Source organism: Alexandromys fortis, unplaced genomic scaffold (assembly GCF_014885135.2).
Source record: "Alexandromys fortis isolate MF-2015 unplaced genomic scaffold, M_Fortis_MF-2015_v1.1 scaffold_127, whole genome shotgun sequence".
In the NCBI taxonomy this organism is placed as follows: Eukaryota; Metazoa; Chordata; class Mammalia; order Rodentia; family Cricetidae; genus Alexandromys; species Alexandromys fortis.
The window spans coordinates 2,054,407-2,072,082 of record NW_026068006.1 but is presented as its reverse complement, the minus strand read 5'-3'; the positions used below and the strand labels follow the sequence as shown (position 1 = coordinate 2,072,082).

The window sequence follows — 17,676 nt, the reverse complement described above, 5'->3', positions numbered from 1 at the left end:
GTCTTCTGATGAAGCTGGGCTGTATTTTCACCAGTACCTCTCACAGGCTTTCCTCATGGTGCCAAGTGTGGCCCATACAAGTGGCTCTGCTCCATCTTGACATAAGGTCAGAAAGCTTGAGCCTATTATTGCTCCTTCAAGTTTAAACAACAGGATATTTGGCCTGAGGTGAAGCTGCTACACGTCTTACCTAGATAACAGGATGCCTAAGGTGTAGCTACTGTATGTTTTGCTTCAAATAACAGGCTGTATAACTTAGGCCATAGACATTAGATGTTTTGAATAATAAGGAAGTAATCACTCTTATTTGTTCCTTGTATCATGATTTTTAAAAAGTCCTTTTGCCTTCCCTGTTGGTGTGGGGCATAAAAGGGCTATGAAAAATAAATTTTAGGCAGACTTAGTACTCACTGGAATTCCATCCCAACTCTATCCTCAGTCTCTTGTCTATTTTTTCCTTAATCTACACTCCCCTTCTCAAGAATGTATGAACAAGTCAACTAGACCTAGACAGCCAAGTCTCAAACTCTTTGCATGACCCCTTCAGTCCTGGGCCTTCAACTGCCATTGAGGCTGCACCTTCACTAATGACCTGACCTGGGCTCTCCCAGTGCTGAGCTTCAGCTGCTCTCCATGACCTTCATGCCTTCAAAACCAGGACTACCTGGGTGATGTTTATACCTTACCAAGGCCAGCTGCCAACGTGAGGTTAGCCGCCTCTGGAACATAGCTTCTCTGTGCTCTCAGGAAACACTTCCCAGAAGATTTTACCTCAGTGATGCTGGTCTCTTTTTAATCACCACTAATTTCTTAGCTCCAGCTGACCAGCATCAAGTATCACAGCAAAGAGTTTTGCTTTAGTTCTGGTATCTTGTTGATCACTTCTGATTCTTCAGCCCTAGCTATCCAGAACCACGGGGTCTTAATTCAAAATAGCAAATGGCCCTGATAGAGTCTTTAATATTCCCTTGGAAATTTCACAAGCCAGGCCTCCGTCTTCTGCATTGCTCTTCACATTCTTATCTTCCACATTCCTACAGAACATCCTATAGAGCTCTTAACACTCAATGGATTTTCTAGTTCCAAAGTCCTTCCACAGTCCTCCCAGAACATGGTCAGGTCTGTCACAGCAATTTCCCGCTATGCTGATACCAAAATGTGTATTTAAATGACTTCTAACTTACACTTGCAATGCCTAACCTGGGATAAATCCTACAAAAAATAGCTATATCATATTATTTAGGCAATAATGACAAGAGAAAAGTCTAGCTGCCTGCAAAAGACTTCAACAGCAAAAAGTCTATTAAAAAATTAGGATGGGAACTAGCTGGGAAGAGAGGGAGTTCAGCAAGGGTGGAAGGAGGAGAGATTAGTGGGATGAATGTGATCACAACATATCGTACACATCTATAAAATTGTTTTCAAAGTTAATAATAAAGGCCAAAATATTTTGGTTACAAATGCAACCCTTTTCTTTATGACTTGTCTTTTTCTGACACAGGCTTTCTCTCTGTAATCCTGAATGTCCTGGAATAACCTCTGTAGACCAGAGTGGCTTCCAATTCAGAGATCCACGTGCTTCTGCTTCACAGGTGTGCGCCACGATGCCCGGCTTGCGACACTTTTCTTACAGATGACATATTTTCTTTTTTTTTCTATTACATTTATCCATTTGCATGTGTGCATGGGGAAGTCAGAAGAGAACTTGTTGGAGCTGGCTCTCTCCTTCTGCCATGTGGTTCCTGAGGACTGACCTCAAACACCCTGCTGAACCTCTCAGGAACCTTGAGATGCGGTCTATTTTTTAACATGGAGATGGGTGAGCGCTGCCTCTAGTGTTCATGTTCATCAGACACATGGCGAATGGTGTGGCAGCCGCTCACAGCTGGTAGTGCTCCTGTCTCTGCAGACCAGTACTCCCTGGAGCACTATTGGAAGGCACTAATTCATGCTGGTGACAGGATTGCTTCCTGCTGTCTCTCTGGTACCTGAGAGGATGTGAGAGGATATAGTCTGTCTGTTGGGATGTTCCCAGCTTCTCCTTGCTAGTACGTGAGCTCTGAAGGCAGGTAGGCCACTTGTCATGACCTGAAAACAAGCTGATCCTCTCCTGGCTGGGAGAACTGTGTGTCCCCAGAGTCCTCTTTCCTGGGCCTTCTTTTCACTGTGTTCCTGGGCTAAGTGGACTGTTGTTTGCCAAATAAAGACTATCTAGGGTCCATCCGTACACAGGCTGCTTATGTGGCATAAATCCTAAAAATCTAGGAAGACATTAGGATATGAAGAATGGTGACCCAATTGGGCTTTTATTCTACCCCAGCTTCCAACCAAAATAGACTTTTGGAACTAGGCCCAACTCTTGTGTAGCTAGATAGATTAGTTATCATAGCTACTATTCATAACAACCACAAATAACATTGATTTAGTGTATTCTGTCCTCTCTGGATGTGCCATTTTTTATTGTTTTTATTGAGCTATACATATTTCTCCCCCCCTTCCCTACCTCCCCCTCCCCTTCTACCCTCTCTCATGCCCCCACGCTCCCAATTTATTCAAAAGATCTTGTCTTTTTCTTCTTCCTATGCAGATCCATGTATGTCTTTCTTAGGGTCCTCTTTGTTGTCTAGGTTCTCTGGGGTTGTTGACTGTAGACTGGTTTTTCTTTGATTTATGTCTAAAAGTCACTTATGAGTGAGTACATATTATATTTGTCTTTCTGAGTCTGTGTTACCTCACTCACTATGGTTTTCTCTAGATCCATCAATTTATCTGCAAATTTCAAGATATCATTATTTTTTTTACAGCCGAGTAGCACTCCATTGTATAAATGTGTCACATTTTCTTTATCCATTCTTTGGTTGAGAGGCAGCTAGGTTGTTTCCAACTTCTGGCTATTATGAATAATGCTGCTATGAACATAGCTGAAAACATCTCTTTGTGGTATGATTGCGCATCCTTCAGGTATATACCAAACAGAGGTATTGATGGGTTTTGAGGTAGATAATTTCCTAATTTTCTGAGAAATAGTCATACTGATTTCCAAAGTAGCTGTACAAATTTGCACTCTCATTAGCAATGGAGGAGCATTCCCCTTACCACACATCCTCTCCAGAATAAGCTGTCATCAGTGTTTTTGATTCGGACAGGTGTAAGATGAAATCTCAGAGCTGTTTTGATTTGCATTTCTCTGGTGGCTAAGAATGTTGAGCATTTCCTTAGGTGTCTTTCAGCCGTTTGAGATTCCTCTGTTGAGAGTTCTCTGTTTAGATCTGTACCCCATTTTTAAGATTGGATTATTTGTTCTTTTGGTGTCAAGTTTCTTGAGGTCTTTGTATATTTTGAAGATCAGCCCTCTATCCAATGTGGGATTAGTGAAGATCTTTTCCCATCTTGTAGGCTGCCATTTTGTGTTGTTGACCATGTCCTTTACTTTACTTTACAGAAGCTTTTCTGTTTCAGGAGATCCCATTTATTAATTGTTGCTCTCAGTGTTTGTGCTACTGGGATTATAATATTTAGGAAGTCATCTCCTATGCCAATGCATTCAAGTGTACTTCCCACTTTCTCTTCTATAAGGTTCAGTGTGTTTGGCTTTATGTTGAGGTCTTCGATTCATTTGGACTTGAGTTTTGTGTATGGCCATAGATATGGATCTATTCAACAAAATTCATGATAAAAGTCTTGGAAAGAGCAGGGATACAAGGAACATACCTAAACATAATAAAGGCAATATACAGCAAGCCAACAGCTAACATCAAACTAAATGGAGAGAAACTCACAGTGATCTCACTGAAATCAGGAACAAGACAAGGCTGTCCACTCTATATCTATTCAAAATAGTACTTGAAGTTCTAGCTAGAGCAATAATCCAAAAAGGAGATCAAGGGGATACAAATTGGAAAAGAAGAAGTCAAACTTTCACTATTTGCTGATGATATGATAGTATACATAAAAGATCCCAAAAATTCTATCAGGAAATTTCTACAACTCATAAACACCTTCAGTAATATAGCAGGATACAAGAGTAACTCAAAATAATCAGTAGTCCTCCTTTATACAGATGATAAACGGACTGAGAAAGGAATCAGAGAAACATCAGCATTCACAATAGCCATAAACAACATGAAATATCTTGGGGTAACTCTAACCAAACAAGTGAAAGATCTGTATGACAAGAACTTTAAAACTTTGAAGAAATAAACTGAAGAAGACACCAGAAAATGGAAAGGTCTCCCACACATGGGTAGGTAGAATTAACATAATAAAAATGGCAATCTTACCAAAAGCAATCTACAGATTCAATGCAATGCCCATCAAAATCCCAGCAAAATTCTTCACACACCTCGAAAGAACAATACTCAACTTCATATGGAAAAACAAAAAACTCAGGATAGCCACAACAATCCTGTACCATAAGGGAACTTCTGGAGGCATCACCATCCCTGACTTCAAACTCTACTACAGAGCTACAGTAATGAAAACAGCACAGTATTGGCATAAAAACAGACAGGAGGACCAATGGAACTTAATTGAAGACATGGATATTAATCCACACACCTACAAACACCTGATTTTTGAGCTAAGAAAATATAGGCTGCTCCAATGTGGGTCTCTGTTTCTGTCTCCATCCATCACCAGTCAGTCGAAGGTTCTATGGTGATATTCAAGATAGTCATCTGTCTGACTATGGGGCAAGGCCAGTTCAGGCAACCTCTCCTACACTGCCCAGGGTCCTAGCTGGGGTCATCCCCATGGACTCCTGGGAACCCCTCCAGAGCCAGGCCTCTTGCCAACTCCAAAATGGCTCCTTCAATTAAGATATCTCCTTCCCTGCTCCCATATCTGTCCTTCCTCCATCTCAACCATCCCACTCCCCCAAGATCTCCCCAACCCTCCCTTTCCCACCTCTCCCCTTCTCCCCTTCCCTCCCCCCCCATGCTCCCAACTTTTGCCTGGCGATCTTGTTTGCTTCCAGTTTTCAGGAGGATTTACATATGTTTTTCTTTGTGGTCACCTTATTACTTAGCTTCTCTGGGATCATGAACTATAGGCTCAATGTCTTTTGTTTATGGCTAGAATCCACTAATAAGTGAGTACATACCATATTCATATTTTTGGGTCCGGGTTATCTCACTCAGAATAGTGTTTTCTACTTTCATCCATTTGCATGCAAAATTCAAGATGTCATTGTTTTGTTTTACTGCTGAGTAGTACTCTAATGTGTAGATGTGCCACACTTTGTCCATTTTTCTGTTGAGGGGCATCTAGGTTGTTTCCAGGTTCTGGCTATTACAAATAATGCTGCTATGAACATAGTTGAACAAATGCTTTTGTAGTATGATTGGGCATCTTTTGGGTATATTCCTAAGAGTGGTATTGCTGAATACTGAGGTAGATTGATTCCCAATTTTCAGAGAAACCATCACACTGATTTCCAAAGTGGTTCCACAAGTTTGCATTCCCATCGGCAATGGGTGAGTGTTCCCCTTACTCCACATCCTCTCCAGCATAAACAAAGAAGTAAATAATGTTTTATGGTCTGAAAGTGAAATGCTCTCCACAAACTCATATTATGAATGTTTACTCTTATGGTGAGGGTGCTGTTTTGAAAGTGATGGTGCCTTGGGGAAATGAGGCCCAGCTGGAAGAAGAGGCACTAAGAATGGGCTTTGAAGCTTATTGAAGTTTCTGGTTCTAGCCTTAGTTCTTTGTTTCCTCTCAAGCAATATGTGAGCAGCTCCCCTCCCCTTTTTACCACTGTAACTACCAGAAATCATAGGTCAAAGGAATCTTCACCATTACATCATTTCTACCAAATATTTTGTCACACTAATAAAACTAACAGATATATACTTGCACTTTAATACCCACAGAGCACACTTTGCACACCTGTATTCAGATTGTATCTGCTATTTGACAAGATACATTGGTTATGCTATAATTTGAACCAGAATATGAAGCTACTATGTGGTGACAATAGTTCATGTTTTGCTTTTTTGTTTTTTGTTTGTTTGATTGTTTATTAAAGTGCTTGTCAGCTTTGGGAAAAAGAAAAAGAAAATACAGGTGACTGCATAGAAGATGGCAGAATCCAGACACTCCAGGCCACATTCTGTCACATTATGGAATTAGCACTTCTTTCCCACATCCCACAGAGCCGAGGGGAGGGGAGGGGAAACAGCCTTTCTCCTCCATAGATCCTAAGATCTGATAACATGAAGACAAAACGACCAAAGCAGCAGGCAGCACGGCACGGACAGTTGCGCCTCTGTCAGGTTGTTAGCATGTGTTCTTACCTAGTCCCCTGAGGTGTGCTGCCACGGAAGCCAGTCTACAGATGAGGATGCCAGGCCTGGAGGGTTTGTGTGTGAAGGACATTTCTTTTTTTTTTTTATTTAAAATCTCTTCTTTAGCCATTACATTTAAATTGCTTGCTTTAAAATCTTTTCAAAAACATTTTTAGTTAAAATATAATTACACTGTTTTCCCTTCCCTTCCTTCCCTCCAACCCTTCTCGTCCACCAGATGTATATAATCTGGAGAAGCATGTGGCTCTTTGTCTGCAATCAAGGCCCCACGGATTTTCTCCTCTCAATGTTAGTATGTCTACTGGTGTCATCCTTGTTCAGGTCTTGTGCAGGCAGCCATGTTGATGAGACATTATGGGTGTAGCTTCCCTGACATTTCTAGGAGATAAAATCTGTTATTCTCGCCCGGGCGGTGGTGGTGCACGCCTTTAATCCCAGCACTCAGGAGGCAGAGGCAGGCGGATCTCTGGGAGTTCGAGGCCAGCCTGGTCTACAAGAGCTAGTGCTAGGACAGGCTCCAAAGCTACAGCGAAACCCTTTCTCTAAAAACTAAAAAAAAAAAAAAAAAAAAAAAAAAAAAAACCTGTTATTCTCTTTCTGCCCCCTCTTCTCCCATGATCCCTGAGTTTTAGATGCAGTTGTATTGTAGGTGGATCAGCCAGGACTGAGTCACACTGTTGCTTGTTCTCTACATTTTGATTGGACTTTTCTGACATGATCTCCCTGTTGCAAGGAGACATTTCTTGGATGAGGAGTGAGACCTACACTCACTTGTGGGTACAGGCATAACTATTTAGAAAGTAGTTAGGAATGATGCTGGCTCTATAAAGTGACGGTAGTAGGTCCTCCTCCAGGATTAATGACCTAAGCTTTGGAGAGTTAACTTTAGTTCAGGTACCAGGTACGATACCCCGGTTGGCGAGAGGACCTTAAGTCCAGTTAGAGAGTTGTTGGTTACCACTAAGATATATGGGCCACTTTTGTGCCGTTAGAGATACCATGCCATGCAAGCATGGTTTTGGTTCACAGCATCATAGCTGGGTAGGACTAGGAGTCACTTCCCTCACTTGAAAGCCTGCATGGTGCCTTGTGGTCACAAAAGGTAGTCCTCAGGGAGGAGGTCTTCAGGTCAGAACCATTGTGACTCCTCCAGGTCCTGTGTCCAGAGTGTATAGTGTCATCAGCGGTAAGCATATACCTTTATATGCTTAAACTTAAAAAAAAGTCTGAGAAATAATGAAAAGTTGGTTACATAAGAGACAAAGAAAAATGCATGGCTTTAAAGGGACATGAGAGGAAATTTTTAGCATAGATATTTCTAGATGGTTACATAAATACCGTCTGAATAACTTCAACCTTATCATAAACTAAAGCCAGTGGCCAATCTTTCTGCATCTGATTTGAAGAACAGAAGAAGGAGGAATGAAAGGTTATAACTAATGTGAAAAAAAGATAAAAGACAGGATCAAAACTATACTTGGTTACCTGGCTAACAGCTGAGAATTTCAATACAAGAAATTATAAATGTACTAAGTTGCCTGGATGGATGCTTTATTAAAGTAATGAAAGAAAGCTTTTGTTGTTGTTGAGAGAGGTTCTCACTGTGCAACCCTGGCTGGTCTGGAACTTGCAGAGATTTGCCCACCTCTGCTCCTGCAGTGCTGGGACTACAGGGGTGCACCACCAGGTCAGTAAACTTAATTTTATTTATTTATTTTTATTTATTTTTTTTAGTAAACTTAATTTTTAAATCAACAGTAAAATCTCTTTCCTTTATAGAGATTAGTAAATGTAGTGATATTTCATTTGTACTTTAATAAATAAAGCTTGCCTGAAGATTAAAGAATAAAACTGTCCCATTGGTCAGCCTTACAGACCAGGCAGTGGTGACACACACCTTGAATCCCAGTAGGCACACTAGTTTGCCACAGAAACCAGAGGGTGCAAGCCTTTAATTCCCGTGGTGCACGCCTTTAATCCCAGCCCTAGAGAGGACTATAAAATGGAGGAGACAGCTCTCACACACAGTCTCATTCTGAGATTCCTGGAGGCAGGATCGCCATTTCAGACTGAGGTAGAGGTAAGCACCAGTGGCTCTGACCTGCAGGTTGAACCCCAATTTCTGTCTCTGAGATTTTATTAACCACGATACAAGTGAAGACCTGTGCAGGTATTAACACCTGAATGGCTTGCCATCTATTTTACCAAGAGAAGCTATCTTCTCATTTCATCTCTATATCCATGTAACATGTGATTCTTATGTGTTCTTTTTGGGGTGGGAGGGGGTCGAGACAGGGTTTCTCTGTGTAGACCAGGCTGGCCTTGAACTCACAAAGATCCGCGTGTGGCTGCCTTCTGAGTTCTGGGATTAAAGGTGCGCACCACCTCTGCCCGGCAGTTAACATGTGAGTCTTAACATGTTAACGGCTGAGAAAGACAGCCGGCTGAACTCTACCTCGGCCTTCTAGATCCTTCACTTTTTGCTAAGTGGTCAGGACTCTGATACTGCTGTAGAAATAACAGGAAATGATCTGCTAAAAATCTGGATCTCCCCACTACAGATGAGTGCCAGGGTAAGAAAAAGAACTAGTCTTGGGATAAAGTCTACAAAACAGTCTGCAGAATTCGTTCAAAGACCACAGGGAGAGAACATCAATTTGCGCTCAACATTGGCAATGTGAATGCACCGCAGAGCATCTTATGGCTAACTGTGGCCACCTCAGTGGAGAGCTGAGGCTATAATCATGGTAATTTTGACTAAGATGGTAAATGCTACAGCCTGAATGAGAATCACATTAAATAGCTTTTCCATAAATAAAAATTTCCTCACAAAGTTTCACAAGTTGGAATACTTAAAAAATAGGAAGTTGGGTCTACTCAGCAGAGAAGAAAAATAGTAGCGATGAAGTTGCCATGGACTACAGTAAGGGTGTGCACAAGTGAAGCTGGAAACTTAACTGCTTAGCAGCATGGGAATGAACTTTTGCATTTCCAACACTAAAGCTGTGCTAGGCTATAAACATTTTTGTTCAATACTATAATTTCCCAATTAACGAGACTTTAGGTTCTCACTGTGAGCAGAGTATATACTTATACACAACTAATACACTAATATTTGAGGCTCTTGACCTTACTCTTGCTACCCTCCACCCTCAGGCTTTCTGGGCAGTGAGTGAATAAAACCAGAAGCAATGAACGGCAGAGCGGCTCGAGAGCCTGCAGGTGTGACACTGTCTACACAGACAATCCCCCAGCACCAGCTTCAGTGCATCTCAGGGTCATCAGGAAGGCTCGAGAGCGTGCAGGTGTGACACTGTCCACACAGACAATCCCCCCCAGCACCAGCTTCAGTGCGTCTCAGGGTCATCAGGAAGGCCAGAACAAAGTGCATGAAGAAAGATAATCCGGACCTTAAAGACCCACAAAACAAAAATGTCTGCATACAACTAAGCCATGTAAATGATGTCCCCTAATATTTTAGTTAATATATTTTGAGATTTTTATTTTTAAAAAATAAATGATAAATCCCAGCACTCAAGAAGCGGAGGCAAATTTCTGAGTTTGAGGCCAGCCTGGTCTACAGAGCAAGTTCTAGGACAGCCAGGAGTACACAGAGAAATCCTGTCTCCAAAAACACANAAATCCTGTCTCCAAAAAAAAAAAAAAAAAAAAAAAAAAAAGGAAGAAATGATCAATTTAAAATTAACAAAGTAGAACTCAGAAGTAATAAATCAATTGTTTTACTTAAGTTTAAAGTGGTTACAATCTTCATAGATGTTATAAAATAAGATACACACATATGTATAACCATTTGGTTAAAAGAACAGGAGACATGAATTACTACAATTACTTTTAAGAAAATGTTTCATTGTTGAATGCTTTTTTGTTTGGTTGGTTGGTTGGTTTGTTTTTCGAGACAGGGTTTATCCGTAGCTTTAGCTTTTGGGCCTGTCCTAGAAACTAGCTCTTGTAGACCAGACTGGCCTCAAACTCACTTAAATCCACCTGCCTCTTCCTCCCAAGTGCTGGGATTAAAGGCGTGCGCCACCACCGCCCAGCTTGTTGAATGTTTTAAAACAAAAATAAATGTATCAAAATGTCTCTTGGTTCAGAATACACAAATCACGTTTCAATTTAATTACTCATTTCAATTTAATTACTCATATAAGAAGCAATGATAGTCTAAATTTCAGAACAAATTTGTAAAGTAAAATACTAGCCCATATCACAGAAAGTATTTATGAATTCTCTGTCCTGTACAGTATCTTCCTTGGCTTCAGCTCTATCTTCCAAGCTGAGAAGTAAACTTTATCTCCAGTCATTTTCAGAGATCACCCATTTTTCTGGCTTCTGGTTTTCTTGGTTAGATCCTGATACCGTTCCTAGTAGACTGTAAGCAACTGGAGAACAAGGTGTGTGGCGGCTTCACTTCGGTTTCTTGTACCAAATCTAAGCAAACAAATGAGTGACTAGTGACATCAACTTCCTTTCAGAACTGCACATGTGTCCTGTAGTAAAGAGAAACTTAAAAGTCCGCATCTTTAAGAGTTCCTGTGGCATTTCTCTCCTCCAACTGATTTTTCAAGTGTTACACTACAGATTATATGGAAATTAAGTTTTAACCCTATAGCCATAAACTGAAATTGCAAACAAACCAGTGCCTTTTCTATCCTTGTTCTTACTGTTCAATGACTTTTCTACTCTTGGATTTCTACTGAGGCCCTATACAATAAAAGGTATTATTACTCTACCTTTTAGGTAAGTCCTAAAGTGTAAATGAGCTATTTCCTTACAACTTTAGTAACATTTAATCTACATACAATAACCTGCAAAAAATGTCCAGTGTGTGATCCGATGGAGCTGGGCCTATGTGCACACCTGTGAAGACCGTCTTGCAATCAGGAGGAATTTCCTTGACTCTCCTAAGCAGCCCCCCTCCCTCCCTCTGCCCGTTCCCTAAGTGCAGAGTTACTGCTGTACTTTCTATTACCTTAGTTGTATTTTTTGGAATCTTATTATTTTAAAAAGATGGAATCATAAGTGTACACTCTCTTGAACTTCTGTCTTCACACAATTATTTTAAAAAGAAAGTGTCCAAAGTGTAGCATACAGTCTTCTCATTTCTCCTGCTGAACAGCTATTTCAACCCAGCTGCCCTGCTGTTTCTTTACACACCTTCCTACCGATGCAAATCTAGGCTGTTTTGAGGCTTTGAAGTTCAGATCCCTAATCCCAACATCCAAAATCTCAAGACAATCTAGAACTTTCTGAGTCCTAAATCATACCAGTGAACAACTCCACACCTGACCAGAGTGACAGGCACATCACAAACACTGCATTAAAGGGCTTTGAAAGGTGTCCACGAAACAAATGTTATGTTGGAAAATCTGGGTTCCTATCCCGTAAAATGTCTCATGAGCAAGTGAATTATCACATTTACCAAACTTATATCAAATATCACATAATATCAAAATTATCCCCTATAAAGTCCAAACTTCCAAATCATTTCCGGTCTTAAGCATGAAAAAGGACACAGAAGCTGTACTAGAAATGAAGCTTCAAAGAGCTCAGGTGACTCTTCGCAGCCCACGGGAACAGAGTGGCTGGTGCACCTTTACTTGGTGAACGACAATGACATCTTTTGTTCATTTTAAATTGCATTTCTTTCTTCCTGTTGAGTTTTAAGAGCTTTTAAAAGTATGTATTCTAGATATAAATCTTTGTTAACTATATAATATACACTTTCATGCACACAACCCTGTGTGTGCCAGGCGTGTTCTACCATTGAGACACATCTTCAGCCGAAACAGAAAATGTTTAGGTTTTGCTTTTGTTTTTAGACAATGTCTGTTTAGCACACGGGGGCCTGAAATGCCTAACTCTCATCTCAGCTTCCAAAGTAACGAGATTACAAATCTCCATTTTTAAAAGTGTAGACGGGGTGATGTAACTCAGAGGTACAAAGGGTATTTACCATACACAAGACCTTGTGTTTAATCCCAGAACACACCGAAATGAGTTTTAAAATTATTCTTTTACAATCTCTTTCCCCCCCCCCCTTTGATTAGGGTCCCTCTCATTATTTCCCCTTATCTCATTCCCCATCCACCAAATGCTTCTCAAGTCCCCTTTCTTTTGTCACATTTTCGGTGACCCATTGCATGTAATTAGGACTGCCTGCAGGAGCATGGTGAGGGCCCTTTCTTGAAGGGTTACTGCAGCCTTCATTGGTCTGTAGTCCCTCTGGGAGAAATGGACCTTATGCGCCCTCCCCAGGGATGGAATGTTGATTGCTCCGAGTTCGTGACAGCATCCTCGACACCAAGTCCAGAAGTCTGCACTTCACAGAACTTACTGCTGTCTTTCAGCTCTGACCTTCTTTCTGTTCCTCTTCCTTGCTATTCCCTCAACTGGACGGGTGGAGAGACAGGTGTTCTATTTAGGGCAGTGCACTCAGCAGACATTTGGCCCAAGCAGTGACAAGCTATGGATCTCTGCATTGCCCTCGACCCACTACTAATAGATGCTTCTCTGAACAAGGCTGAGATGGGGGAAACTGCTTTGACAATTAGGCTATGGCAATATAATAATCATCATCTGTATTCCGAGCTATTGTTATGCTATGGGAATCCATTATCTATAATCCACAGCTACCAAATTTCCATGCTTATTAAGCCTGATAAAATATGACAAATAGGTAAATGGGATCGGCAGAATGTCTGCTTAGTATGCATGAATCCCTAGTTCCCCTCCCCAGAACCACATAAAGTTGGGCATGTGTCACAGTCTGGGGGGTAGAGGCAGAAGGATCAGATCAAGGGCATCCTCGGCTACATGGCAAATTTGGGTTTAGCCTGGGCTTTATGAGAGCCTTTTTTTTTTTTTTTTAAGGAAAATAGAATATAGGAGGACATTCTTTTCAGTTCCTCTTGACTGAGGTATGCCTTGGCAAACTACTAGCGGGAAAATGCACAGAATTAGTCCTCAGGCATTTTTTTTAAAGGCAGCCGATAAGCAGTGACATTATTACTTCTATAGCCTTCTGTGTCTCTTAAACTCGCATTTCCTGCCCTAGAACTAATCCCTGCAGTGTGTGTGACTGTGACTGTTAACATCTTTGCCTGCTACATACTTCCATTCTCATTTCTTCGGTCCTCCACACATTTTCCTGTAGTCTCCAGCAGCCCTACCTGTATCTTTACTAAACCTGGCCACAGAATTTTACCTGCCTTATACTAGATCTCTAACATGCTTTTTACTCCAAGAGAATAAAACAACAAATAAAAAACTCTTAGTTCCAAAAGGAAGTGAAGCCATATTTTCAGTAGTAACCCAGTGAACAGTACTCGCTACCAGCAAAGCGAAACATTCTTGGTTTAGACTTTACATATTCCCAACAATGGACGAACAACGTTTCTAAAACAAAAGTGAATTGAAGGGCAGTGCTGGGACTAATTCAGATACAGGGCATACCATGTTATGAAACAGTCAACATGCATTGTTTAAGCCATGTTCTACAGGGGAAAAAAAAAAAGGTATTTCTTCTTAAATTCTCATAGGAAATATCTATGGAAGATGTTACAATGTCAGACACAACTGGAAGTTGTTTATATAAGCTCTTTACATGGACTGAGATAAACTGCAATGGCAATTTCTTTTTTTATATATATTTATTTATTTTTTAATATGTATACAATATTCTGTCTGTGTGTATGCCTGCAGACCAGAAGAGGGCACCAGACCCCATTATAGATGGCTGTGAGCCACCATGTGGTTGCTGGGAATTGAACTCAGGACCTTTGAAAGAGCAGACAATGCTCTTAACCACTGAGCCATCTCTCCAGCCCCTTAAATGGCAATTTCTAATATGATATTGTCAGAGTACAGACAACCCTGGTGTTAGAAATATTCCATGGAAGAGAGAAGGTAGGACAACTACATTAGACTGGCTTCTCCCCTGCTAAAGCTCCTAGTCCCTTTAAGACAGGCTTTCACTGTATAGGCCACGCTAAACTGGAACTGACAATCCCCCTGTCTCAGCCTTCAGAATGCTAGATTACAGGCAAGGGTCAAAAGACCTCAACAGAGTGGTTCATAACAGACATCTAATGCCAGTTTATTGTGATATTACGCCTAAAAAGAATCACACATTTAAAAAATTAAATTTCCCCTATAAAAAATTAAATCTTACATTATTAAAAGTTACAGGTACACTAGAATAACAGCTTTGTTCCTAAATACCCAACAAGCATTATATAAAATAATCATATGCTAGTAAAAAATTATGTAATCTTGAAATTTTCTTAACTAGTTTCCTTTTACTATAAAAAAATGTAAAGATTGGCTTCAAATTCACTTTTAGTAATATAAAATATGAACTTTATTGTATAAAACAAACAGGCATTATCAAAAAATTATTTATCTAAGTTAAAGTGTTTTAAATGTATATAAAATTGTGAAATAACATGCTTTACCACTGAAGATACTTGATACAATATCCAATGACAGGATAAAACACATGTCTACTTTACTTCTGTCCCATTTTCAAGTCACCGTATTGAGCGATACATCATAAAATCAATAGTTGTGCATCTAGGGAACTTTCCAATAGAGCTCTCTTCCACTGGTGTGTATATCTTAATCTGTCTCATGTGGGTGTCTCTTCCATTTTGGTGATTGGCTAGAACGGCGATCTGTATCATGAACGTGCGAGTTGGCTTCTTATGATTGTCAGTTAAAGGAACGTGAATCCAGCCACTTGGCTCCACCAATTCAAGTTGCTGATAAGAAAAAAAAAAGTCCAATTATGCCTTCACTCTATAAATAAGTTTATAATGAATGCATTCTATAATATTCTTAAATTTCTGCTCACTGAAAGAATAACAATATACTAACCACCTTGCTTGGCCTACTAACCCATGGCTTCTTAGATTTGTGAGCCTTTACAAGACACTGAGCATATACATAAAACAGATATAGAAAGCATATATAAAACAGATATGGAAAGCAAACATTTACTGATAATAAATCAGAAAAAATGATTGTAAAATATTTTTTTGGTATATATAATTTCGTAAGTTATAAAAGACGGAAGTACTTGAAAGTAAAATATGTAGAGCACTGTCAGTATTTTTCAGCTGACTGATATTTTGATTTTATAATCACAAATGCCAAAAACTTCACTTTGCACAAATACATAGTACAAAATTATAGAAGTATATTTAGGACTATTTTAGAAATTATGAAGATTCTATCATATTCCTGAACCACGTCACTGAAATTCAAGCCAGAGTCTGCATTGTTTAATCTGCTGTTCTGTCTTTATCCTGTTCCAAATAAAACTTTTAAAGGAAATTGTCACTTTTGTAGATAAAAACCAGAAGAGGTAAACTTCATTTCTATATGATTCTACTTTCTTAGGAAGAAGTTTACAAGTTAATATAAATTTCATTACTATCAAGTTTATAGGCTCTTTCTTGGTTTAAAGTTCTTTTTCTTTCAAAGTATTGAATGTGACCTCAAAGCAAAACTCCCTTTCCTCAAAGTATATGTGTACCATACACACACACTCCACCAACAACAACTTTAAAAAAGAAGAAATACCATCTCTAGGGATAACCAATTGCTTTCCGACTGGATTCGAGGCCCAGCCCAAAAGAAGGACCTTGTGCCTGTTGGTGTAAACTTGGTCAAAAGCCTATGAGTGGGAAGGTCATGGCCCAATAGGAAACCCACTACTTGTTTCACTAAACTGATGTGTTATCAAGCTGTAATTTAAATACTGATGTTTATACCCATATACCAGAGCTGCTCTCAGTCCTGGTCAGAGGTTTCTTGTTGCAATGGGTGGTGGTTACCTCAAAGTCTCACACGTGGTCAAAACGCTGACAATAAATGAAAATGAAGAGATCGCCCATAAATGGGGCGTCTATCTTATCCCCTCCAAGGTTCAGAGGGTATCTCGGAAGAGAGGCAGAAAGGATGTAAAAGCTGGAGATAGAGAGGTGTGCTGTGAAGTCCTGTGGCTGTGCCGCAGCTACTCTACTCATGACCTCATGCTACCTATGGCTACTACACGAGACCTGCACAAGACAGCCTGGAAACATCCATCCTGAACGGGAAAGGAACTCATGAGGCCTCACCCCTCCTTGAGGAACTACTGGCAGTTGGAGGGGGAGTATCTTTTATCTTAGTGGTGTATCACTAATAAATTGTCCTTATTCCAGTAAATTACTCTCCACCCATGCTCATATAAGCAATCATAATTAAACTCAGACATGAAACAAGTAAATTATTTTTCCTTTTTAATTTTTTTAAAAAGAAAACAATCTTTTTTCATTATACATACCAATCCAAGTTCCCACTGCCTCCCTTCCTTCCATTCCCCCCACATACTCTCCCACCCCACCCCACCCCCCATTCCACTCCTCAGAGAGGGTAAGGCACATTGCTTTGGGGAAGGTCCAAGGCCCTCCCTACTATATCTGGGCTGAGCAAGGTATCCGTTCAAAGAGAACAGGATCCCAAAAAGCCAGTACAACCAGTAGGTATAAATCCTGGTGCCACTGCCAGTGGCCCCTCAGTCCGCCCCAGCCATGCAACTGTCAGCCACATTCAGAGGGACTAGTTTGGACCTATGCTTGTTCCTTCCCAGTCTGACTGGTGTTGGTGAGCTCCCATTAGCGCGGGTAGACTGTAAGAGGTAAATTATAACAAACAAAGGTGGACACGAGAGTAAGGGATGTGTTGGGAGGAAGAGCTGCAGCAGGAAGGAAGGGGATGGATGACGGGAGATAGAAGTAATAAAAGTTCACTACACATGTAGGAAACTGGCAAAGAAGAAAAGTAAGCCTCAGGCTGGGCTGGTGTATAACACATCTGTCCAAAGACTACACAGACAGAGTCCTATTCTAAACAGTTATGCATTTGCTGAGTACGATGGTACCTATCTTTAATCCCAGCACTTGGGAGACAGAGACAGGCAGATCTGAATTTGAGGGTACCCTGATCAATAGAGAAAGTTCAATATATTAAAATGCTCATAGAGCACGAGCAAGGAACTCAGGACCGCGAGGGGTGCACCCACACACTGAGACAATGGGGATGTTCTATCGGGAATTCACCAAGGCCAGCTGGCCTGGGTCTGAAAAAGCCTGGGTTAAAACAGGTCTCACGGAACATAGCGGACAATGAGGACTACTGAGACCTCAAGAACAATGGCAACGGGTTTTTGATCCTACTGCACGTATTGGCTTTGTGGGAGCCTAGGCAGTTTGGATGCTCACCCTACGAGACCTGGATGGAGGAGGGTGGTCCTTGGACTTCCCACAGGGCAGAGAACCCTGATTGCTCTTTGGGCTGACGAGGG

General features: G+C 40.7%; 1 protein-coding gene across 2 annotated transcripts in view; it reads right to left on the bottom strand.

Moving 5' to 3' along the window:
* Positions 1–14,659: 14,659 nt before the first annotated feature.
* The window catches only part of Anapc10 (anaphase promoting complex subunit 10), a 59,501-nt gene continuing 56,484 nt past the window's right edge, over positions 14,660–17,676 (bottom strand). For both annotated transcript variants that reach the window (XM_050161554.1, XM_050161555.1), the window contains exon 5: positions 14,660–15,088. In XM_050161554.1, the coding sequence (XP_050017511.1) occupies positions 14,858–15,088 (231 nt within the window). In that variant the 3' untranslated portion in view covers positions 14,660–14,857. The remainder of the gene's footprint in view (positions 15,089–17,676) is intronic.